At 49.0% G+C, this 19,682-nt stretch overlaps 1 protein-coding gene across 12 annotated transcripts in view; it reads right to left on the bottom strand.

Moving 5' to 3' along the window:
* Positions 1–7,675: 7,675 nt before the first annotated feature.
* WNK2 (WNK lysine deficient protein kinase 2) overlaps positions 7,676–19,682 on the bottom strand; it is a 102,952-nt gene continuing 90,945 nt past the window's right edge. For 10 of the 12 annotated variants that reach the window (XM_039558754.1, XM_039558759.1, XM_039558761.1 and 7 more), the window contains one exon: positions 14,318–16,511. In XM_039558754.1, the coding sequence (XP_039414688.1) occupies positions 16,164–16,511 (348 nt within the window). In that variant the 3' untranslated portion in view covers positions 14,318–16,163. Of the gene's footprint in view, positions 8,828–14,317; positions 16,512–19,682 lie in introns of those variants that run through there. The other 2 variants (XM_039558762.1, XM_039558764.1) reach the window with 2 other exon arrangements.

The raw sequence follows: 19,682 nt of genomic DNA, 5'->3' as shown, positions 1-19,682 counted from the left end.
TTAGTCTAAGTCACCATCAGTTTTATGACCAAGCTCTTCAGCTCACACTCGGGATCAGACCTGCTGCTTCTCTGTCCTGGTCGGTTTGTGCCCAAGGCAATGGCAAAACAGCAGTTTATTTCAACTGAGAATTTGATGCCAGGCTATTTTGGGACTGAGTGAAACTTGTCCTCCATAATTACTTTACAATCAGTGAAGAGCTCTTTCTAGAGCAGCCTGGTGTGATACAAAACATGCTTTAAATATTCTGGGCTTGTACTGTGTAACAGCAAGAAAGGACAATGGCCTGGAGAGTGCAGGGTGTTCACTTGAGAGGCCACAAAAGTCCTATGGCTGTGACAGAACCAGCAGAAACAGACCATTTAACCAGCCCTGAGGCTGCTAACAGGGGGCCAAGGAAATCCACAGGAGAGCTGGAAAGCTTATAAAGTGTTATCTCCTCTGTAGTGCTGCATGGAATTTTATTACAAAAATATATGTACTTTAACAAATGAAATATCAACCTGTGACTTGGTTTCTGTGTTGCGGAAAGAAGGTGAATACGTCATTTATTGGGATGCTCCAGGTGAGCACGCACTGCTCCAGGAGTGTTTAACCACCCTCGGCAGCAGCGAACGCCTGCGGGCCCAGGCAGGGAGGGGCAGTGGCCACACCCTGTGCTGTCACCTGTGCGTGGCCACAGCCTGTGCTGTCACCTGGCACCGCACACACCAGTCCTGTGCTGTCACCTGTGCGTGGCCACAGCCTGTGCTGTCACCTGGCACCGCACACACCAGTCCTGTGCTGTCACCTGTGCGTGGCCACAGCCTGTGCTGTCACCTGGCACTGCACACGTGTCCCAGCCCCTCCCTCGGGCACAGGTTGGACAATCCCCGTTTTCACACCTGCTCTCCACGAGAAGGTCACCGAGCACTGGGTGAGAGATGACTGCACAGACCTTGGGGTAGGGCAAGGCAGAGCGGGTGACCCTCTGAGGCCCCAACACCTGCCTGCAGCTGGGCACAAAGGGCCTCTGCTTACTTGCCGAGGCATGGCAGCCCCTGCCCTGCAAGTCTGGGCTCCCGCCTGTGACATGCACGAAGAAGAGCATTCGAGAAGTCATCGGGAGGGCGGGTTCCTGGCGTGTTTGCCCCCAGGTACCCGTCCGTCCAGTGACAGTTGCTGGTGATGAGGATGTGCCCCACGTCCCCTGCACGCAGCAGGACACCAGGACCAGCTCTCGGTAGCCTCTGTCAAGGCTGAAGTCTGCAAGGCCAAGTGAGGAGTTTCCACCCAGCCCTGACCTTGAGCACGTCGGTGGTGTGAGGACACCAGGCAGCACTGCCAGCCAGACTCACAGGATTTTAATGTCACTTAGCAAATCTCACTTGCATCTTGGTTCGGGCTGGGATGAATCTTCAGTGCTTGAGAAGATGGGAAAAAAATAACAACCCCAATACCCACAAGTTAGGTGATCTACCAACAGGATTTTTTTCTTACCCCCACAGATAACCCTAGGAATCTGGCAGGGGAAAAACCAGAAGTCCCTTCTGTTTACAATCACAGCAGTCCACCAAATCCCTCAGGACTCACAACAAAAAGTCATTTTCTCTCTTCAGGAATTTCTACTCAGTTGCACAATCCTTCCATGAGCTTCTCAAACCACCTCTGTAATCACATGGTGCTCCAGAATTTTTATCCTCCCATTACTATTAACTGTCTTCTAATTTCCAGCCTGCATTAACTCAAGACTAATTGATACCCATTAAAAGGGAGGCGTTAAACCTTTAACTCATGTAGTTCTTCCAGCCTGATACTTATCCCTAAGGGGATTTATCAATAGTTGTTTTCTGTTGTGCTTTGTTTAGTGGGGCTAAAAAGAAGAATCTGATGTTTATCAGTCATGAAAGTCCTTCCTGCACAGGAATGGTTGTGTGCCTTCACCTGGTAGCCCAGAATAGGTCTGCAGTTTGCTAAAACACAGCATTCTTAGCTACATGTGAAAATTGCTTATGTTTTGCTCCCAGGGAAGGTGCCAGGTACCAGGGTACGAGTCCTGGGCAGTGAATTCGCAAAGCCCCACGTTTGCAGGGTGGGCTCAGCTCTGCAGCATCCCTCAGCAGCAAGGAGTCACTGTCACCTCCCTCTGCAAAACTGTCTCTGCCACCTTCCTACAGTATTACTACTTTTAAAAGAAGTTTATGCCGGCAGATTTTGACAAGCAAACAGCAGAGCCTTTGGGAGCACTTCCTTCAGTTTTGGTGGAATTCTCTGTGGTGGCTGCTGGGTTGTGCTGTCCCTGTCCTGCACTCCGTGTCCTCCTCTCGCCCTGCTCTGTTTGCCATCTCGAGCCCCTGCTGTCTCTCCTGGGGATCTTACAGTGAGCCCCTGCATGTTCTGAGCTCTGTGGGCAGGACACAGCCCTGCACCACATGCATGGTGCTTCCTCCCACCCCTCTCTCTGTCCCCGTCCCAAATCTCACACACCTGCTGTACCAGGACACTGCCAGCAGTGAACCTGCGGCATCTGGAGAGGCAGGAGCTCCAGCTGGTGCATTCAGCACCTTAAAAGCCCCCAGGCCAAGGCTGGAGCTAGAGAAGATCGTCTCCCACTCATAGATTTGTTATATTTGGGCCTCCATTGTGTTTACTCCCCACAAATATTCTGTCAAAATGAGATTAACAGTAAAAATAATTGCTAAGAAAGCAACCAAAGCAATTATTGTTGGATGTTTGTGGAGCAACAAAGAGTTGGAAGGGGCACATATCTCCCAGGCACTGTGCTGGCCACGGCCAACAGCTCCGCGTGGGACAAGAGTGCGAATTCCAGCTCCCTTTGCACCCTGAGAAGATCCAGTGGCACCTGCATCTCCTCCATCGCTGCTCCCCTGCACGGGAGGGCTGTGAGGAGCTGCATGTCAGAGTGAGCCTGTCCTCCTGGGGAGACACCACAGCACACTCAGACAGGGGTAAGGAGATTTTTAGGGTCCCTGTCTGGGTTTCCTTTGCCCATGAGCTGAGCAGTGACCAGACACCAAGTGGGGACCCCAAATCTCCCAAACTCTTTCCCAGCAGCAGCTGCCGCCAGCGCCGCCACTGCCGTCTCACACAGGATGGGCTCCTTCCATCGCTCCCAGGCTCACACAGAGCCTCTGCTTATATTGAGTTTTTATAAAAAATGAGCTGCATGTCCCTATGCAGCCGACCTTCCCCGGCCGGAGGGAACACTGTGTCCGCCAGCTGCAGCTGGGGCTGTCCTTCTCCATCCTCCCACCCTGCCGTGGTGGGGGCAGGAGTGAGGAGCTCTGCTGAGATCCTCCCCCAGGCATTTTGTCATCTTTCTTTTTTTTTACCCAACAATGCATAAACTCAGAAACTAAACATAGTGCCGGGTTCCTGCCCCAGTAAAGCAGTGATAAGGAATGCAGCACGGCTGCAACACACTGGCTCTCAGCCTCGTCTTAGCAGCTCAAAAGACATTTTCCAGAGACCTTTTCAAATTTGCAAGGAGGTTCTGGGCAATCAAATAATCAGTGAACTTTGCTTGGTGTTAAGGTACAAAACTCAGCCAAGGAAGTGAAACGGAGTCAGACTGGATATTTTGGAGGACGGCAGGAATCAGGTCTATCTGATCCCGCATATTAGAAAAACAAGGCGCGGGGAACAGACTGCTGCTTTCAGTTGACTTAATTAGTTTATACACTGAAACTATGAATAAAGGGGCTGTGCAGTGCTTTGGCTTCAGTAGTAACCCCGCAGCCATGACAACGACGAAGCATTGCTGATCACCATGACAAAGAGCTGAGAGGGCTGCTGCCACTGAAAGCCAACTCCGGCCCATCAGGCATTCGGTGTGCATGGAAAAACCCACCCTGGAAAACCCACCCCGCAGCTGCTGTACTTAACGCTCCAGCTCGAGTCCTCTGTAGAAATCAGAATTTGGGAACAGGTTTGAGCAGCTCACACACGTCCACGTCGTTTCACGGACTGCTGGTAACAGCAGTATCTTGTGAAGCCAGGATGTAACACAGAGGTTTCTTAAAAAACACAGATTTGAATAGTTACGGGCCAGTAACAGAGTGCTGCGCCCCTGCCTGCCCCAAGCTCGCAGCCTGGTCTGGCACAGGGGAATTCTCCAGGCTCCAGCCCACATCTTGAGGATTTTGTCCTAGATCTGATTAAAAAGGACAATAAAAAAAAATCCATGTTTGCCCCCGGCCCTTCCCTCTGGTTCACTCCCTGGTAAGAGACAGGCTGAGCCATGAGTTGGCAGTCACAGGGATGACTCTGTCACAGGGTGTACAGGTGTGCACCCTCTCTGCCCAGCCCTTTTCTGCCCTGGTGCTCCCATCGAGAGCCCCAGCTCCCAGAGACCCTTCCCACAGGGTGGGCACAGCCCCTTGGGATGCTCCAGCTTTGCAGAACAGGGAGCAGAGGAAAGAAAAAGGGGGGCCTTTGCTTTTTCATCTGGAAAACATAATCTCAGGTTGTCCCTCCAGGAGGATCCATCAGGGACCCCCTGGCCCAGCTGAGCCCCCCACCCTCCTCACCCACTGGTGACCAGCACAGCCCCACCTGCCCTGCACAGGGGCCATCACCCCTGGGGATGCCTCATTTGCCACCGTAGCCTGAGCTTCTGATACTGAGCCAGCAAAAAGTTTACCCAGAGAGATTAAATAAAGAAAATAAACCGTGCTGTGAGAAAGACATGAAATTGAGGCATTTTCCCAACGGGACCAACTCTGCACGTGTGCGAACGCAGATGAAGCGCCCAGGTAAAGGAGGTAACTAAAGCATCTCAGAGCTTACTGAGAAGTGATGGAGAGCCACACCCGGCTCCGAGAGGGTCCCACACCTCTGGGACGGGGCCACGGCCTCACGCTGGGCACTTCTAATTCAGCTGGAGCTGGGCACAGGAAATCTGCTCAGAGTGTCACCTCAAGCTGAAGTGGAGCATTTGGGTTTGCTTTGCAGCAGTTCTGTTTTCCCGTGGAGAAACCATCCAGGCAGGTGATTTCGGAACAATTTTCCTTGCCTGCTTTTGTAATAAGAGGTGGTAGAAAGCAGTGAAGAATAATCATACAATCACAGAAGGGTTTGGGTTGGAAGTGACCTTAAAGCTCTTCTAATTCCAACCCCCTGCCATGGGCAGGGACCCCTTCCAGTAGGTGGAAGGAAATAGAAGGAAAAGGACAAATAAAAGCCTCTAAGTGCTGAACCCTACAGGATGCATGTCCCTTTACTTGTCTTTGCTCATGAGTAAACAGAAATATTTTTCTTTCTGCATTGCTAATTGTCAGCTTCTTCATATCATCTCTCAGTGTTGAATAAATAGAAAATAAATACAAAAATATGCTCCCAGAATCCTACTGCAAGAGCAAATGGGCCACTGCCAGGGATTTTCAGGGTGTTTATCGCTTCGCACGTGTGAGAGCAAACCCACAGGGAGGGTGTTGGGAGGAGGGTGTCTCCTTCCAGATGCCTTCTCCCATCCCTGCATCACCAGCTAATGTTGGGCATGATACAGAAGGTTCATTCTGCCACCAATAGGCAGCACAGCAATGCAGAGCTCCAGTGACACCAATTTTTGGCTATTTAAAAAAAAAACAATGCATGCTTCGATTGAACAAGGATAACAAACACGGGTTACCTTCCAAAGTCCCCCCAGACAAAATGTTTAGGGCTGCAAAGCCCTGTGGAGTCCCCCTGTCATCCCTCTCCCAAAGCACACAGGGCACTGAGCCCAGCAGCTCATGTGCCATCAGCAAATATTTGAGAATGATGTTGCTATGTTTGACATTTTTAACTGGCTCCCCATTTCCATGACTGTTACAAGCCCCTGGAATCTTTGTTAAACCTCCAGCAGCCTCAAACATCTCCACATGCCCCCAAGTGTCACATTGGTCTCTCAAATTTACTCCTTCTTTTACTTCACAGTCATTCTCCTGCTCAGACCACTAAAGCACTGGGAAACTGCACAGAAAACAAACCATTTAAACATTCTCTAAAGTCTTACAGAAACTGTACAAATCCAGAGGGGATTTGAAACCTTTCCAATCTTCCCCAAAATCAGCAGCCACCCAAATGCTTCACTGCTTCAGCAGCCCCTGAAGTTGCAGGGAACTAAGCTGCACTTTCAACATTTGCAGGGATTTCCTTCCATTGCCACAAATTTGTTTTTGTTCAAATTAAAATGCCATTCTTTCCAAACACACATTTTCTAATATATCAAGCGATTTTACTTACTACTTGAATAACAACAAGAACTGTCCTGTTCCATGGAGAAAAAAAAGGTAGAATTCTTCCATAAACTTTAATGCTGTTTGTAATAGTTCTCAACCAAAAGAATCCCTTTTCCCCCTGTAATTTCTTCTATTCTTCCCTTTGCCAGCTGCCATAAACCCCCAGCACTCTCTCTCCTGGTGCTCCAGCAGGGAGGCTGAGATGAAACATTGGGACCACAGAATCCTAGAAGGGTTTGGGTTGAAAGAGACTTTACAAGCCATTCTTTTCCAACCCCCTGCCATGGGCAGGGACACCTCCCACTGTCCCAGGCTGCTCCAAGCCCCATCCAGCCTGGCCTTGGACACTTCAGGGATCCAGGGGCAGCCACAGCTTCTCTGGGCACCCTGTGCCAGGGCCTCACCACCCTCACAGGGAACAGTTTTTTCTTAATATCTAATCTAAATCTCTCCTTTTTTAGTTTAAACCCATTTTCCCTCACAGGATCATGGGATGAATCAGAAGATCCCTTTCAGTGAGTCATCCCAGAGGAGCTCAAGGACCCTCAGCAGCTCCAAACTGTCGAGCAAGCAGCAAACACATGGGTACCCTCCCAGGGGGAGCAGCCCTTCAGAGGAGAGATTATCCAAAGCCAGGTGGGCTGGGCAGACGTGGGGAGCAGCCACTAGCCAGGGCTTGCTGCAGCTTCCACTCCTGAGCTTTAATCCTGATACTAATCCTTATTTTTAATCTGAGTATTAATCGAATATTTACAAAATGCTTATCTGGAGTCAGAGGCCCCTTGGTTCCCGGTGACTCAAGGGTCTGTAGGAGCAGTGAAGAGGTTCAGAACAACTGAGGAAGGAAGTCCTGGACCCCAGGAGACTCTGCAAGGGATTTCCCTGGAGAAAACCAGCTCTTAAATTTGAGAATAAAAATCTGAGATGAGGGCATGGTGCTTTGTTGCTGTGATCACTGGAATGGTGGCTCATCCCTGGAGGAGCACGTTGGGGACACCACCCCTGTCCCCTCACCCAGCGCGCTGCCCCGTGGCACCAGCCAGCAGGGAGCTGCATTCCCAGCCAGGGAAAGAGAACAACCAAAAGGGAAACAGGAAGGTGCCCCGCTCACCTGGATCCCCTTCTCCCACCCCCTGGGGCAGGGACAGAGGTCTGGTCCCTCCTGTGAGCAGAGAAGCCCAAGGCCAGCAATGATTTAGCCTTTACCACTTACCCACTCCCTGCTCCTGTGCAGGTGATGCTTCCCATTTCCTCGGAAAAGGACAGGGCAGGAGGCACCCCAGAGAAGCAGAAAATTAACATAAATATGTATATTTTGGCCCTGGGGCTTAAAATCTCTGAATTAACCAAGTGTTTGAATGGCTCTGGAGCTTTACACATACCTCCACCTGCAGTCTCCTCATCCCCGCTGGTGGACAGGAGGGGCCGAGGTGGAAAGGAAATAGGGAACAACAGCATCAAAATAAGATTTATTGTTTAGAACCAAGATTTGGAAGAGACAGACATGGCAGATAACAACAAAAAAGAACGCCAGGCTCCAGCTGCAAGGGAGGGTGGTACCGAGAGGCTGACAGGCAGGGGGGAGTTCCTGTGGCTCTGGTGTCAAAAACAAGAGTGAGAGGGTGAGAACAGCCTGGGCTGGGAATGCAGGAGCAGCAAGGGAGGCCCGTGGGTGCAGAGACTTTGGGCCTGGATGTAACAGCAGGAGCAGCATTTTCCCACTCCTTAGGACAGTGCTAACCCAGCTTTCTAAAAACCAGGTGAGCAGTCCTTCGATAAATGATTGCTCATGAGATTATTGCTACGATCTACTCTGTCCATCACCTCAGTCCAGGAGACAGCTGAAACCCACCTCCAGTGAACCCAGAGAAAGAAACCCCCACTGCATCAGTTTAGATCATTGAAGGCACTTTAGTGTCTTAAAAATGGCTCCAATTACCCACTCACGTGTGGAAGGTTTTCAGTCTTACATTTAAAATCAGCAGTGACTCAAGACTGTATTTAAGTCTGGCAAGAAAATGTGGCCAGTCTATGAGAAAAAGAGAGAGGTAAAAAGGGAAGTGACAAGCAGACTCATTCTCCAGTCCAGGATCCGGAGGTTTTTTACTTGATTTAAGTGGATTTAAAATAGAATCCCATCTTTAAAAAAGAACAGTGAGAAATTTAAATGGAACTGGAACTTATCTTTCTTGTATGCATGCCTAGCTTATCGCTTGGAAAGTTGCTTAAATGACAATTAACTGTGTGAAACAAAAAGCATTTGAAGGAGTGCCTCCTCCTCTTCCTCCTCCTCCCTCTTCTCCATCTGCTGCTCATGGAAACCTGGCTCACAACGGAAGGGAACAATTTGGAACAAAATCCTTTTCCCCCAAAATAATTCTCCTTTATTTTTTATTGCATAACATTTTTGTATTTCCAACTATAAATAAAAAAATGATTAGAAAGAAGTTACAAAATTGTGTTGAATGGACCAGAACGGCACAGAATTCCTCACACACGATAAATCATTTCCCATCTTCCTCTTCCTCAGCCGTGGCAGGGCCTCGCGCTTGGCACCGTAGCTGTGGGGGCCACGTGTCAGTTGCTGATGGTCTCACTTTCAGAATCTAAAAGAAAAAAATCCATATATGGATTTCACATCGAGGAAAACCCAAACCAAACCCAAAAGGGCCATGTGAGCTGGTGGACCCCAAGTGTGTGGGAGGTGCTGCTGCCAGAGCGTGCTCCCGGTCCCACAGGAAAACAGAGATGGGCTGTTGTGCTGAGAGCTCAGGTGTGTAAACCATTTCTCTTGGTGGCAGAACCTCAGCACCTCGCAGGGCCCTCAGAGCAGAGCTCTGATTCCCATGGGGGAAGAGCCAGGCTCCCAGGAGGCAGAGATGGAAAGAGCCAGCAGAGACACCCAGAGTTTGGCTCAGTGTTTTGGGTCCCTGCCGCTGAGGGAGGAGGGGAGATGGATGTGCGGATGTGTCAGAGGATTGTGGAGCTGCCAGGGCAGGTCGTGCTCCCCACACCTGCAGGCTTGGCTCCCTGTCCGACAGAAACGAGCCAAGCCTCGGGTCACAGAGCACAGAATGGTTTGGGTTGGAAGAGACCCCCCTGCAGCGAGCCCCAGGGATGCCATGCCCCCCCAGGGCAGGGATGGGATCCATCCGCCTGCCACAGGAGCAGACCATGGGGCAAGGTGCTTGGACAGACGTGGGAGAGCACAGCAGTGACAGGACCAGGATAAAAGGCAAGGAGCAGCACATCACGGAAGCAGCAGCAGCACAGGGTGTCACCTTGTGTGCCCCCAGCCCGCAGCACACGCCCACCACATGCACTGGCTGTGCTGGGGACATGCTGGCAGGGACATGCACCCAGGCACTGCTCCACAGACAGACACATGCACACTGCTGTGGGGTGGTAGCCACAGACTGGCCTGATGGAGCAGACGGATTCGGGGTGCACCCAGAGCACGTGCAGGGAGTCCCTGGAGCAGCAGCGAAGGCGGGGGGCGCTGGGGACAGCGCATGGTGCACACACTGCCTGGGTCTGGCCCAGCTCCTGCTGGGTCTCTGTGGTTTTTGCATTTGTTAAACACAATCCCAGCTTTCCCCCTCCTGTATTCCCTGCTCACTGTGGATACCCAGCATTTGGCATGGAGTTTCATCCAGCAAGACAGGACAAAATTGACCATCTCTAGGTAACTGCGACAAAACATCTGGCAGCAGTGGGTCAGCCACAACACCCAGAGCAGAGCCAGCTCCCTGGGCACTTGGCTCCTCAAACAAACCCCCACAGGTGCTCACTTCGTACTCCACAGTCAGCCTGAGCTTTCCCAGGCTGAGAGGGCAGCAGCACTGCCGAGGTCGGGGAGCGCGGTTACCCCAGCGTCTGCTCGGTGACAGCAGAACCGTGGGGAAAGGCAGTCACGGCACAGCCTGCAGCTGCTGCCTAATGGGGACAAAGATACTGCACTCAGTCCATCTAGTCTGATAAACAAACTAGAAATGCTGAGAAGTTTTTACCTTATTTGCAAAGTGATTGAAAAAACAACACAAGAGTAAATGCTTTTTGGAGCTATTTTATGTCAGACCTGGAGGATCCCCATTTGAAAAGGACTGGCAGCTGGTTATTTCTTTCTAAATCTCCTAAGTTTTTACAAGGCATCAGACCCCTGAATACCTCACAAAAACTGCAACAGGCCCAAAGAAGTCCCCTGAAGAGTGGCTGGAGAGGCTCTCACCATGCCCAGCTCTTCAAAAGCCACATTGCCATAGCTGGTGCTCAAGTGGTGCCTCAATAAAGAAAGGTGAAGTTTAGGGATGTGCTCCTTTCTGAGGGGAAAAAATAATCCTAACTTTTCCCTCTGCCTTGTGACTACAGCAATGTGCTCAATATTCACCATGCATTCATTCTGTTGCACAAAGAAATTCATCCAAGTGCTCCTCGCTCACCAGATTTGGGAAAACCAAGAGCTTCTCACAGGAATTTCGCTGCTATAATAGATACTTTATCGAATCATGGGGCACTGTCTATGGACAGCTTCTCCACAGTGACCAAGGGAGCCCTAAAGCTTCCCAAGGCTTTGTGTGTCAGACTGAAGGCTCGACCCATGCAGACCCTAAACTCCTCACACGAAAGTTATTTCAAGGGAGAAGTTTAATAACCAACTATAGATCCAAGCATATGCAGCAACAGCCTTGACAGCACACAACTACCCCTGAGAAGGGAGCAGACAGGACCACATCATTCCCAACAGCAGCCACCTCCTGGTCCAAGCCTAACTTCCAGCTGAATCAGGTGTGAGTGATCTCTGTGCTGACACAGCCAACGTCAGCAGCGCAGCACATCCAAACCCCTCTGAGCAACAAATTCCTTCATAAAGCAAAATTTGTAACCTGACAGCTTCTAAAATCCATCTCATTACATTGCACTTCTGGAACTCAGCTGCATTAATAAAAGCAGCAGCACGGTCAGGGCTGGAGCATCCCTGTCCTGCTGAACCTACTGGGATCACTCCACAGCCAGAGGTGTTGCCCCTGCCAAAAGGCACCGACACATGTGAGTCACAGCACAATTCCCATCAGATCAACAAACTGGTTCATTTCTGGGGTATACAGACAGGAAAATGACTGTCAGGGATAAAATAATAACAGAGATCAGCACATCAGACAACTCCACTGAAGCTGAGCCTGCCCAAGCACCAGCCAGGTACAGTCCGACACCACGAATCACTGAGGTGCTCCTCAAGGACCAATCCATGATAAATAACCATAGCCAGAAATAACACACAATCACATTTTGCTGTTATATAAATTCAATCCCATATCAGACATTCATCTACCCATGACAACAAGAGCTCTGCAGAGACACTGTGCCCAAACTTCCCCACAGGAATCACCAGAAATCGGGGACAGAGGGGGAGTAGACAAAGAACTGGAGAGGGCAAGGCAACCTTACTGTACATTACACACAGTCAGAAACTGTTTCATGGGTGACTATCTCTGAGCCAACACTTTCAACAGCAGCCATGGAAAACCTGGGGGGAACCAGCTGGCAGCAAGGCAGAAAACAAGGCAAGTTTTTGCCATAAAAGCTAATATCTGATGAGTAACATCAATCTCACTCCAAAAGCCTTGAACCTTTTCCTTCATTGCAGCAGGGGTGGTGGGGAGAGTGGGGATGACAGGGAAAGCAACACTGAAGTCATATAAATTTCAGAAGGGAGACTTCTGATTACAACTCTCCAAAGCCAACTCCCAAGGCATGTGTGAGGACAGATGTTTTTCCTGCTCAAACACACGCACACTGGACAAAATCAACATGGACCCACAAAGTGTCCATGGGGAAAAATTCTGAATGTTCCCAGACCTGACAGTAATGCACTAGGATCATGAAAAATGCTTGAAGGGAAAGAGCTACCATTGACAAAGCCAAGTTAAACTAATGATTCAAAGTATTAGTGATTTCCTTCTGCAAACCCCAAACAGCAAAACCTGCCCATGGAGGAAGGAGCTCACTCCAGCAATCCTCTCTTAGCACCCAGTTCCCCAGCACAAGTATCTCTGTGGGAGCACAGAGACTGCCACGTCTCACCCATTCAGTCCCTTGCTGTGCCTTTGATCCCAGCTAATGCCAAGTATTTCAAAGAAAAGTAGAAGGCAAGAACGGAGCAGTGTGGAGACAGGTATGGAGCAATGGTTAAGTAATCACAGAGTCCCAGGATGGTTTGAGTTGAAAGGGACCTTAAAGCTCATCTCATTCCACCCCCTGCCATGGGCCGGGACACTTTCCACTGTCTCAGGTTGCTCCAAGCCCCGTTCAGCCTGGCCTTGCATACTTCCAGGGATGGGGCAGCCACGGCTGCTCTGGCCAATCTTTCCTCTTCAAATGAACTTTTTAAAGAATTTTTTTTTTCTTTTTTAAAGGAATTTAAAAAAAAAAAATCCCTCTTTAAAGTTGTGGAATGGAGACCAGAGTTAAACAGGCAAACAAACTGCAAGGGACAGAGCTGCATCAGCTTTGAGCGAAATCTGTGCCAGGGAGGTTGAATCCAGATTTGCAAAAGAGCCTTAAACCACTCCAGTGCTTCTTCCTGCCATCTCCAGTGCCCAGCTTTGCATCCCTGTGGCAGATGAGCAGTGCCAGCGGCAGCAGCTCCTCTCCATGTCCAGTCTTACTCCAAGCAAGCTGGGAATGCAGTGGGAAAGCAGGATGTGGTTGTGCATTAAGATACTCCATCACGACATAAGGCAATCAGAAAGCCAAATGAATGGCACACAGGTGAACTTCAACTATTTTCCCAACTTCCCAAACTGAAAACTTCAAAACTTTCCTACTACTGGGTGAGTGACTTTGGGGGTTAAAACATTCTTTCAAGATTTGTATTAAATTTCTGTAACTGAAAGACTGAAAATCAGGGTCTGATTAGATCTGTGAGCTCCCTCACTGAAAGCTGGTATTCAAAGCTGAGCACCTGTGCTGATTTCCCACATGTCCTTGCAGCACAGTGCTGGCTGGGAATTTGGGTGATGGCAGAGCTACAGGACATGCAGGACTGGAACCAGCAAGGCCAGGAATTCTACCAGCAGGTTTGACCCATTTGCTGCACATTGAAGCAACATTCAGAGTCAGGAATGAGTTCAGTTCTGGGATCTGTGGGGGATCTTCTGGGGTGCAGTTTTCCTGGTCTGATGGTGCAGTATGGACCCCTCAGTTCCCTCTTACTCCTTGGCTCACCTTTTGCTTAAGAAGTTGCTCCATCTATTTAATCTCATATCATTTGCTTAATTGCCACTGAGGTCAAAACAATCCTCACAACTGAGGGCAAAAAACTCATGGCTTGAAGTGAACAGCCAGAAGAGCTGCAGCCAAGAGGGCCATCAGGAAATTAAAAATCACGAGTACAACAATGCCAGCAACACATTCTGAGCTACTGCTTGGCCCCAGTGCAACAGGCAGGTGCACACCCACCAAGGCCCTGGAAGCTGCATCCGTGCCCTGCTCCCCAGCCACCCCCGCCTCTCCCGGGAGCACAGCCATGCAATGCAGCCACGGTGGGGCAGGCGGGCACCAGCGTGGACCAGAGACTTCCCAACAAACGTAGCACAGACAGCAAAGCCACATGGACAGACAGAAGCAGGAGTGTCACACCTGCATGCCCTTCTCTCATTCCTCCTGCAGCCTAACCCAACGATGGTGACTGCCAAGAGAGTGCTGGCAGCAGGACCAAGCTTCCTCACATTAAATGATGCCAAGATCCTTCAGAAGGGCTTCCCTAGTGCTTTGCAGCTCAGGAGAGACAAAGTTCATGGGCCTCCTTCCCACCTGCCAAACTGAGCATCGTCACGTGCTCAGAACCCCTCTGCTCTGCAGCAGCCCAGCACCAGGAGCAGCACGGGCAGGGCTCAGGGCACAGTGCCCATGAGGTGCCAGCACGCACCCCCGGGGCACCGCTGCGGGGAGCACCCAACAACTGCTGGAGGCACCACATCTGCTCCTGCTACACAGTCAAGGGACAAGAGTGAGTCTGGAAAACAAACACAGAATAACCTGGAAGAGCTGGAAATTGACACTGTTCTACATTTTAGAAAAACACTGGGTTTTTCACACCATTTTCAAGCACAAAATGTTTATTTTTCTTTTTAATCTATACAATTTCTTGGGGCTTTTAGTGCCACTGACTTTGTCAGTATACAAGGGATGGACTATACAGGCAATAGCGACATAAACTGTAGGATTCAGTGCGAGCCGAAGGGAACCCAGTGTGAGAACATATTTTCCATGTTTGCTCATGAAGCATACAGACATGAATCTAAAAAACCCAAACAAATTAAAGATACATGGTACAGAGAACAGAAATCTCTTACTGCAGTAAGTATTTTGCCCAGGCAGAAGACTCTGCATAATTGTCTATAAAATTCAATTCTAACTGAATTGATGAAATAATATATTCAAAGGGTACAAACAAAATAATTTAGACAGGTATAATGCTCGAAGTACAATAGAACTATACAATTCACAGCTTGGCAGCACAGGACGTCGCTGCCCCTCAGCAGAGGGTTACAAAACGTCGTCGCGGCGCCTTTGGGGGTGGCTGCACCCGGGTCCTGTGCCTGTAACGCTGCCCGTGGGGCTCTGGGAGGGAAGGAGACTTACCAGCGGCAAACCAGCTCTAGTGGTTACCTTGTGCCTTTACACTGAGGCGCAGGTGGAGGCTGTATGCACAGTAAAATGGGCAAAAAGCAACTTTCAAACAGGAGAGAGGTGTCCGTGCCACCTGGAGCGTAAACTTCGGTAAAAATAAAAATAAATAAATAAATAAATAAATAATTCCAAACAGAAGGCGGTGAGACTCCAAACCTGAAGTGTCAGATACGAGAAAGAACAGCTTCACATTTTTATTCTGTTTTAGCATGAACACTGCTGGCACACCAGGGACCAGACATCACCCTCAACCTCAGCGGCCGAGCAGAGCCAGGGCACGTGCGCGTGCTCTGCTTGCACGGGTCTTACAGCCATCTGGAGATATGTTCTCCTACGATCAAGAGTTCCATTACTTGTCTTCACTTATGGCACATGCATGAGCTTGTGATTTAACTAAAAGCCCAGATAGGGAAAGGAAATGAAATCCAGTGTGCTGCTGATCCAGAGGAAAACAGCATTTGCTGCCTGTTACAGAATTAAGTCACCATCTACAATGAGTTTACCACAGGCTGGGAAGGAGAACAGACAGTGCCGCCTGAAGCCATTCCCTGTCCTTGTATACACCTTCCTTGGATCACTCTCTAAATGCTCCTACATTACAATGCGCACTTCACTACTCCTTGCACAAACACCAACAATTTTACGATCACTGCATCAAACAAACGTGTCAAACAAACCTCACCCCACAATTCTTATTTCTAAAAGCTTCAGAAATGAAAATTCAACCCGTGAATAAAAACAAAAGCATTTACAGCAGAATGAAGCTGATGAGGAACATCAACTGTAAACCTTTGATATCTTTGCAAATAAAAAGAACTCCAACTCACAAGCAGATTGTAAATAAAACACACCTTTCAAATAATTGTACATCTCTTTCCAGCTGGGACTGGAAAGCTGAGATTCAAGGCACTGAACTCCTGCAGGGTTAGTACAATTTGCTAATTATCAATTCAAGTACATCGATGTTAAGGATCGCAAGTGTGAAACAGAACACAAGGAATAAAGTGTCTTCAGCAATGGAACAGAAGCAGATATTGCCGTAACGACAAACGATCTGTGGAGACGCCGCCTCACAGTGATTGCTGATGCAGGGTGCGGCGGTGCCCCGGGGCCCCGCCTCGTCCCGCACGGATCATGGCATTTACAGAGCAAACACTCCAACGTGACGGCGTCGAAATCACTGGGACCCGCGGCGGGGTCACCCACGGCAAGGCCACCATGGCCAGGGCCGTCCCCGCGGCGAGGCCCGCGCTAGGTCAGGCGCAGCCGCGGGCCGGGCGGCCGGGCCGGGCGCTGCAGCGGCACCGGGTACATCCGCAGGCAGCTCCGGCCCAGCGGCGAGAACCGCACCACGCCGGGCCCCCGCACCAGCCCCGGCTGCGCCACCGGCCCCGGCCACGGCACTCCGTACACGGGCGAAGGGAACACGGCTCCGTACTGACAGAGAGGCATCACGTACGGGGTCACCGCGCCCGCCAGGGCGGGCCCGGGCACAGGCACTGGCAGGGACGGTGCGGCTCCAGGAGCTAATCCCGCGGGCACGGGGCAAGCCACCGGCACGGTGCACTTGCTCCCCAGTCCTGTCCTTACCGAATTTACCTACAAAAAGAGAAATACAAGAAGTGTCGCTATAGGGCACTGCTCTCCCCGTGCCAGCAGCATCCCGGCCCAACGCCGGGGCCCGGGCAGCTGGGGGCACAGGCACAGGGGTGCCGCGGTGTCCTTGGGGCTTTCTTTTGGGTTCATCTCTTTTTTCCTTTCATACTTTGGCTGGGGGGTTGGGGGTTTTTTTTGTTTTGTTTTCTTTTTTTTTTTTTAAAGACAGAATATTTGGAAATTAATAGAAAAGGTTGATATGAGGCAGAGGGGAATATAACCTCATTCTTTAAGAAGGCAGGAAGCATCATTAAACAAGTGAAAATGAATGCCCTTGCATGTCCAAAGGAACTCAAGTATCTGTTAACTTGTGCATAGAAGTAAATAAACTTCACTAAATGCAGAATTAACCCAAATCTCACTCTCTTACAGCCAGCCTCAAAAGAGGTTTAAAAATTCTAGCCCTTATTTCTGTACTAAATTGTCTCAGCCGGCCCCAGGGAACTGAGCGTGGCGAGGGTGGCAGGAGACCTCTCGCGGTGGCTGTGCCCAGGTGAGGCAAAGCCAGCGAGGACACAGCAGGGTGGCTCTGCCTCGTGGGCTGCCAGGATCAATTCTAGCTGGTTTTCTAAAGATCTATTAACATACACTTCAATTATTCATCTTTTGCCTGTGAGGGGCAGAGAAAGAGCTCTCCTCCCTCAATATGGGATGGCAGAGCTTCCCAAATTACACACTCCGTCCTGCATAATGCCGTGGGAACTGCTGCTACCCCAAACCTTTGCAGCATTTCATTACATTTTTCATGTCACAGAATTTACAGCTCCCTGCCAGGGCTCCCACCAGGCCATCACCTATTGGTGGCATAAGGAAAAAAGCGTGTTATTTAATTCTGGGAATCTCCCAACAATGTGATATTTCACATTCAATTGATAAAACTGGTATGAAGGTGAAATTTCAGCAGAAAAAATGAATGTATGTATAAGACTGTGTGGGATGCTTACTCCATGTTTCTGATTTTAATATCTCTTCTCAATTAACGATAAAAATAGCAATGTTCCACTTTGGGGCATTAACCTCTGTTCCATGAGCAATTTTAGAAAAATAAAGAACTATTTGATACCCTCCTTCACTTCCCTGTCTCCCATTCTCACCTGAAACCTGAATCTGATGGTGAACATTGAACTGAAAGAGATGCTTCAGTATCATGAGTTTAACGCCAATAATGTATAAAACCCCACCAAAATTAACACAAACCAAAGAACAAGAAACACAGGAACCAAGGATATATTTTTAAGACCTGCAGACTTCTGTAAGCTGTTATTAGATTCTTGTTTTAACATCCTCAGAATGATGGTTTCCATCAAACTAAGCACCCGTGAGGAATGCCAACAGGTGTTTGTGAAAATATCGCATTTTGGACCACCCTCTCAGGCACGTGTGGGACTGTTGGGGTGCCCTGTGCAGGGCCAGGAGTTGGACTCCATGATCCTTGTGGGTCCCTTTCAACTCAGGACATTCTATGGTTCTATGACAAATCCCAAGTTTGTTCTTTGGACTTGTTTTAATTTTTCCTGTGCTTTACCAGGCAAACTTTCAAAGTGCCACCCCAGTGATACTCACAGCTCCAATACTGTCAGGTGACAGGATTTAGATTTTTCTTTTGCTGGCTACCCCACGAATATCAGTGTTTTCCTTCTGTGTGGACCAGCTACTGCTGAAATGAAACTGAGTGGCAGGGCAGAGTCAGAGCTGGCTGCCAACACGAGCAGGCAAGGATGATAATCCATCTCTTTAATCACTTCTGACTGCTTTGCTAAAACCCCAAAGCTATTAGGCAGTCCTGAAGATCTGTGTGTGTGCTTTACCAGTTCCCTGGAAAACCGTTCTGCCATTCAGACCAAGGCAGTGTTGAATAGCTTCAAACACAGATTCATTTTTTTTTATTTTCCCAATCCAATGGAGAGGGAAGACACAGTGAAGGTGCTGTGGCCTGGTTTTGGCATAGTGGCCATGTCCAGCACAGCTGCTCCTGGCAGCCCAAGCCCACGAGTCAGGAAATGCCAGCAGAGGCTCAGATGCTCCTGAGGTGTCCAAGCCCCCGGTGCACGTCACCCACTGCCACAGACCCCTGTGTTCTCAGAAACAACCTCACTGTGCACTGGGAACAGGTTTAAGCTTTTCTGGGGTCACGTTTTTTTCTCTAAAACCCATGGAGCTACACAACAGTATGGAGAATAGAAAACATTTTTGGCAAGCCCTTCATTCTCAGGCATCTCCAAATAGTGTTTTTAAATACACAATATTCAGCATTCTTTGCAGAGAAGGCAGCTCACATTCCTAAGCTTACTCCATGACAAATGCTAACCAGAATTACCTGTAAAAAATGATTATTTCTTCATATCTTCACAAAGATCACAAAGAGAGAAATCACTCAGGCAGCTTGACCTCAAGTTCTTTCTAATATTTCCTACTGCATTTCAAACTACTGCTGATGAGAATCTGCATTTCCATACTTCATTAAACCATTTGAAAAGGAATGTTTCAGCGCTCCTGTGACACAATTGGATGAAAGTTCCTCCCCCTTTGAAAGGTCCCCCCCAAATTTCTAATATGATCAATCAGGATTTGTAGTAACTTCCACAGAAACAAAGCAGAATCCTTTGCATCCCCATTACATTATTGCTGTCTACACTTCTGATGACAGAGAATGAAAACCACTCACTCTTATTAAACACACTCCCAAGTTACTCTTCTATTTCCAGCCTTAAAGAGTAGCCTTGACTAAGTTAAAAAATAATACATTGTATTCAGAGCAAACAATTTGCTGCTGGTGGTAGAAGGAATCTTGAGTAAAAAAGAGGTAACTCAGGAAAGTGAGTCCTCTGTTCCAGGGGGAAAGAAAAGATTTCAAGTCAGGCACACAACTGCCCTGCATATTCATAACAGTGGGTGAACAGTAAGAGAAAATTTTAACGTAAAAAATGCATTTTTCTATTTAAATGTATAGTTGATATATTATATATCTTTTTTTATTGTTTAATGTATTATTCATCGTGGGACAACGCCCTTCACTTCTACTCCTGTATGAAAACCCTTTAGGGAGGCATTTCTATTTACAATAACCCCCAGAGACAATGCAGAAGTGAAGGTACAAATCCTGCCACCCCCAGC

Source organism: Corvus cornix, chromosome 12 (assembly GCF_000738735.6).
Source record: "Corvus cornix cornix isolate S_Up_H32 chromosome 12, ASM73873v5, whole genome shotgun sequence".
Classification (NCBI taxonomy): domain Eukaryota; kingdom Metazoa; phylum Chordata; class Aves; order Passeriformes; family Corvidae; genus Corvus; species Corvus cornix.
Note: the sequence above shows the minus strand (reverse complement) of the source record. Positions and strands in the feature narration are given on the sequence as shown.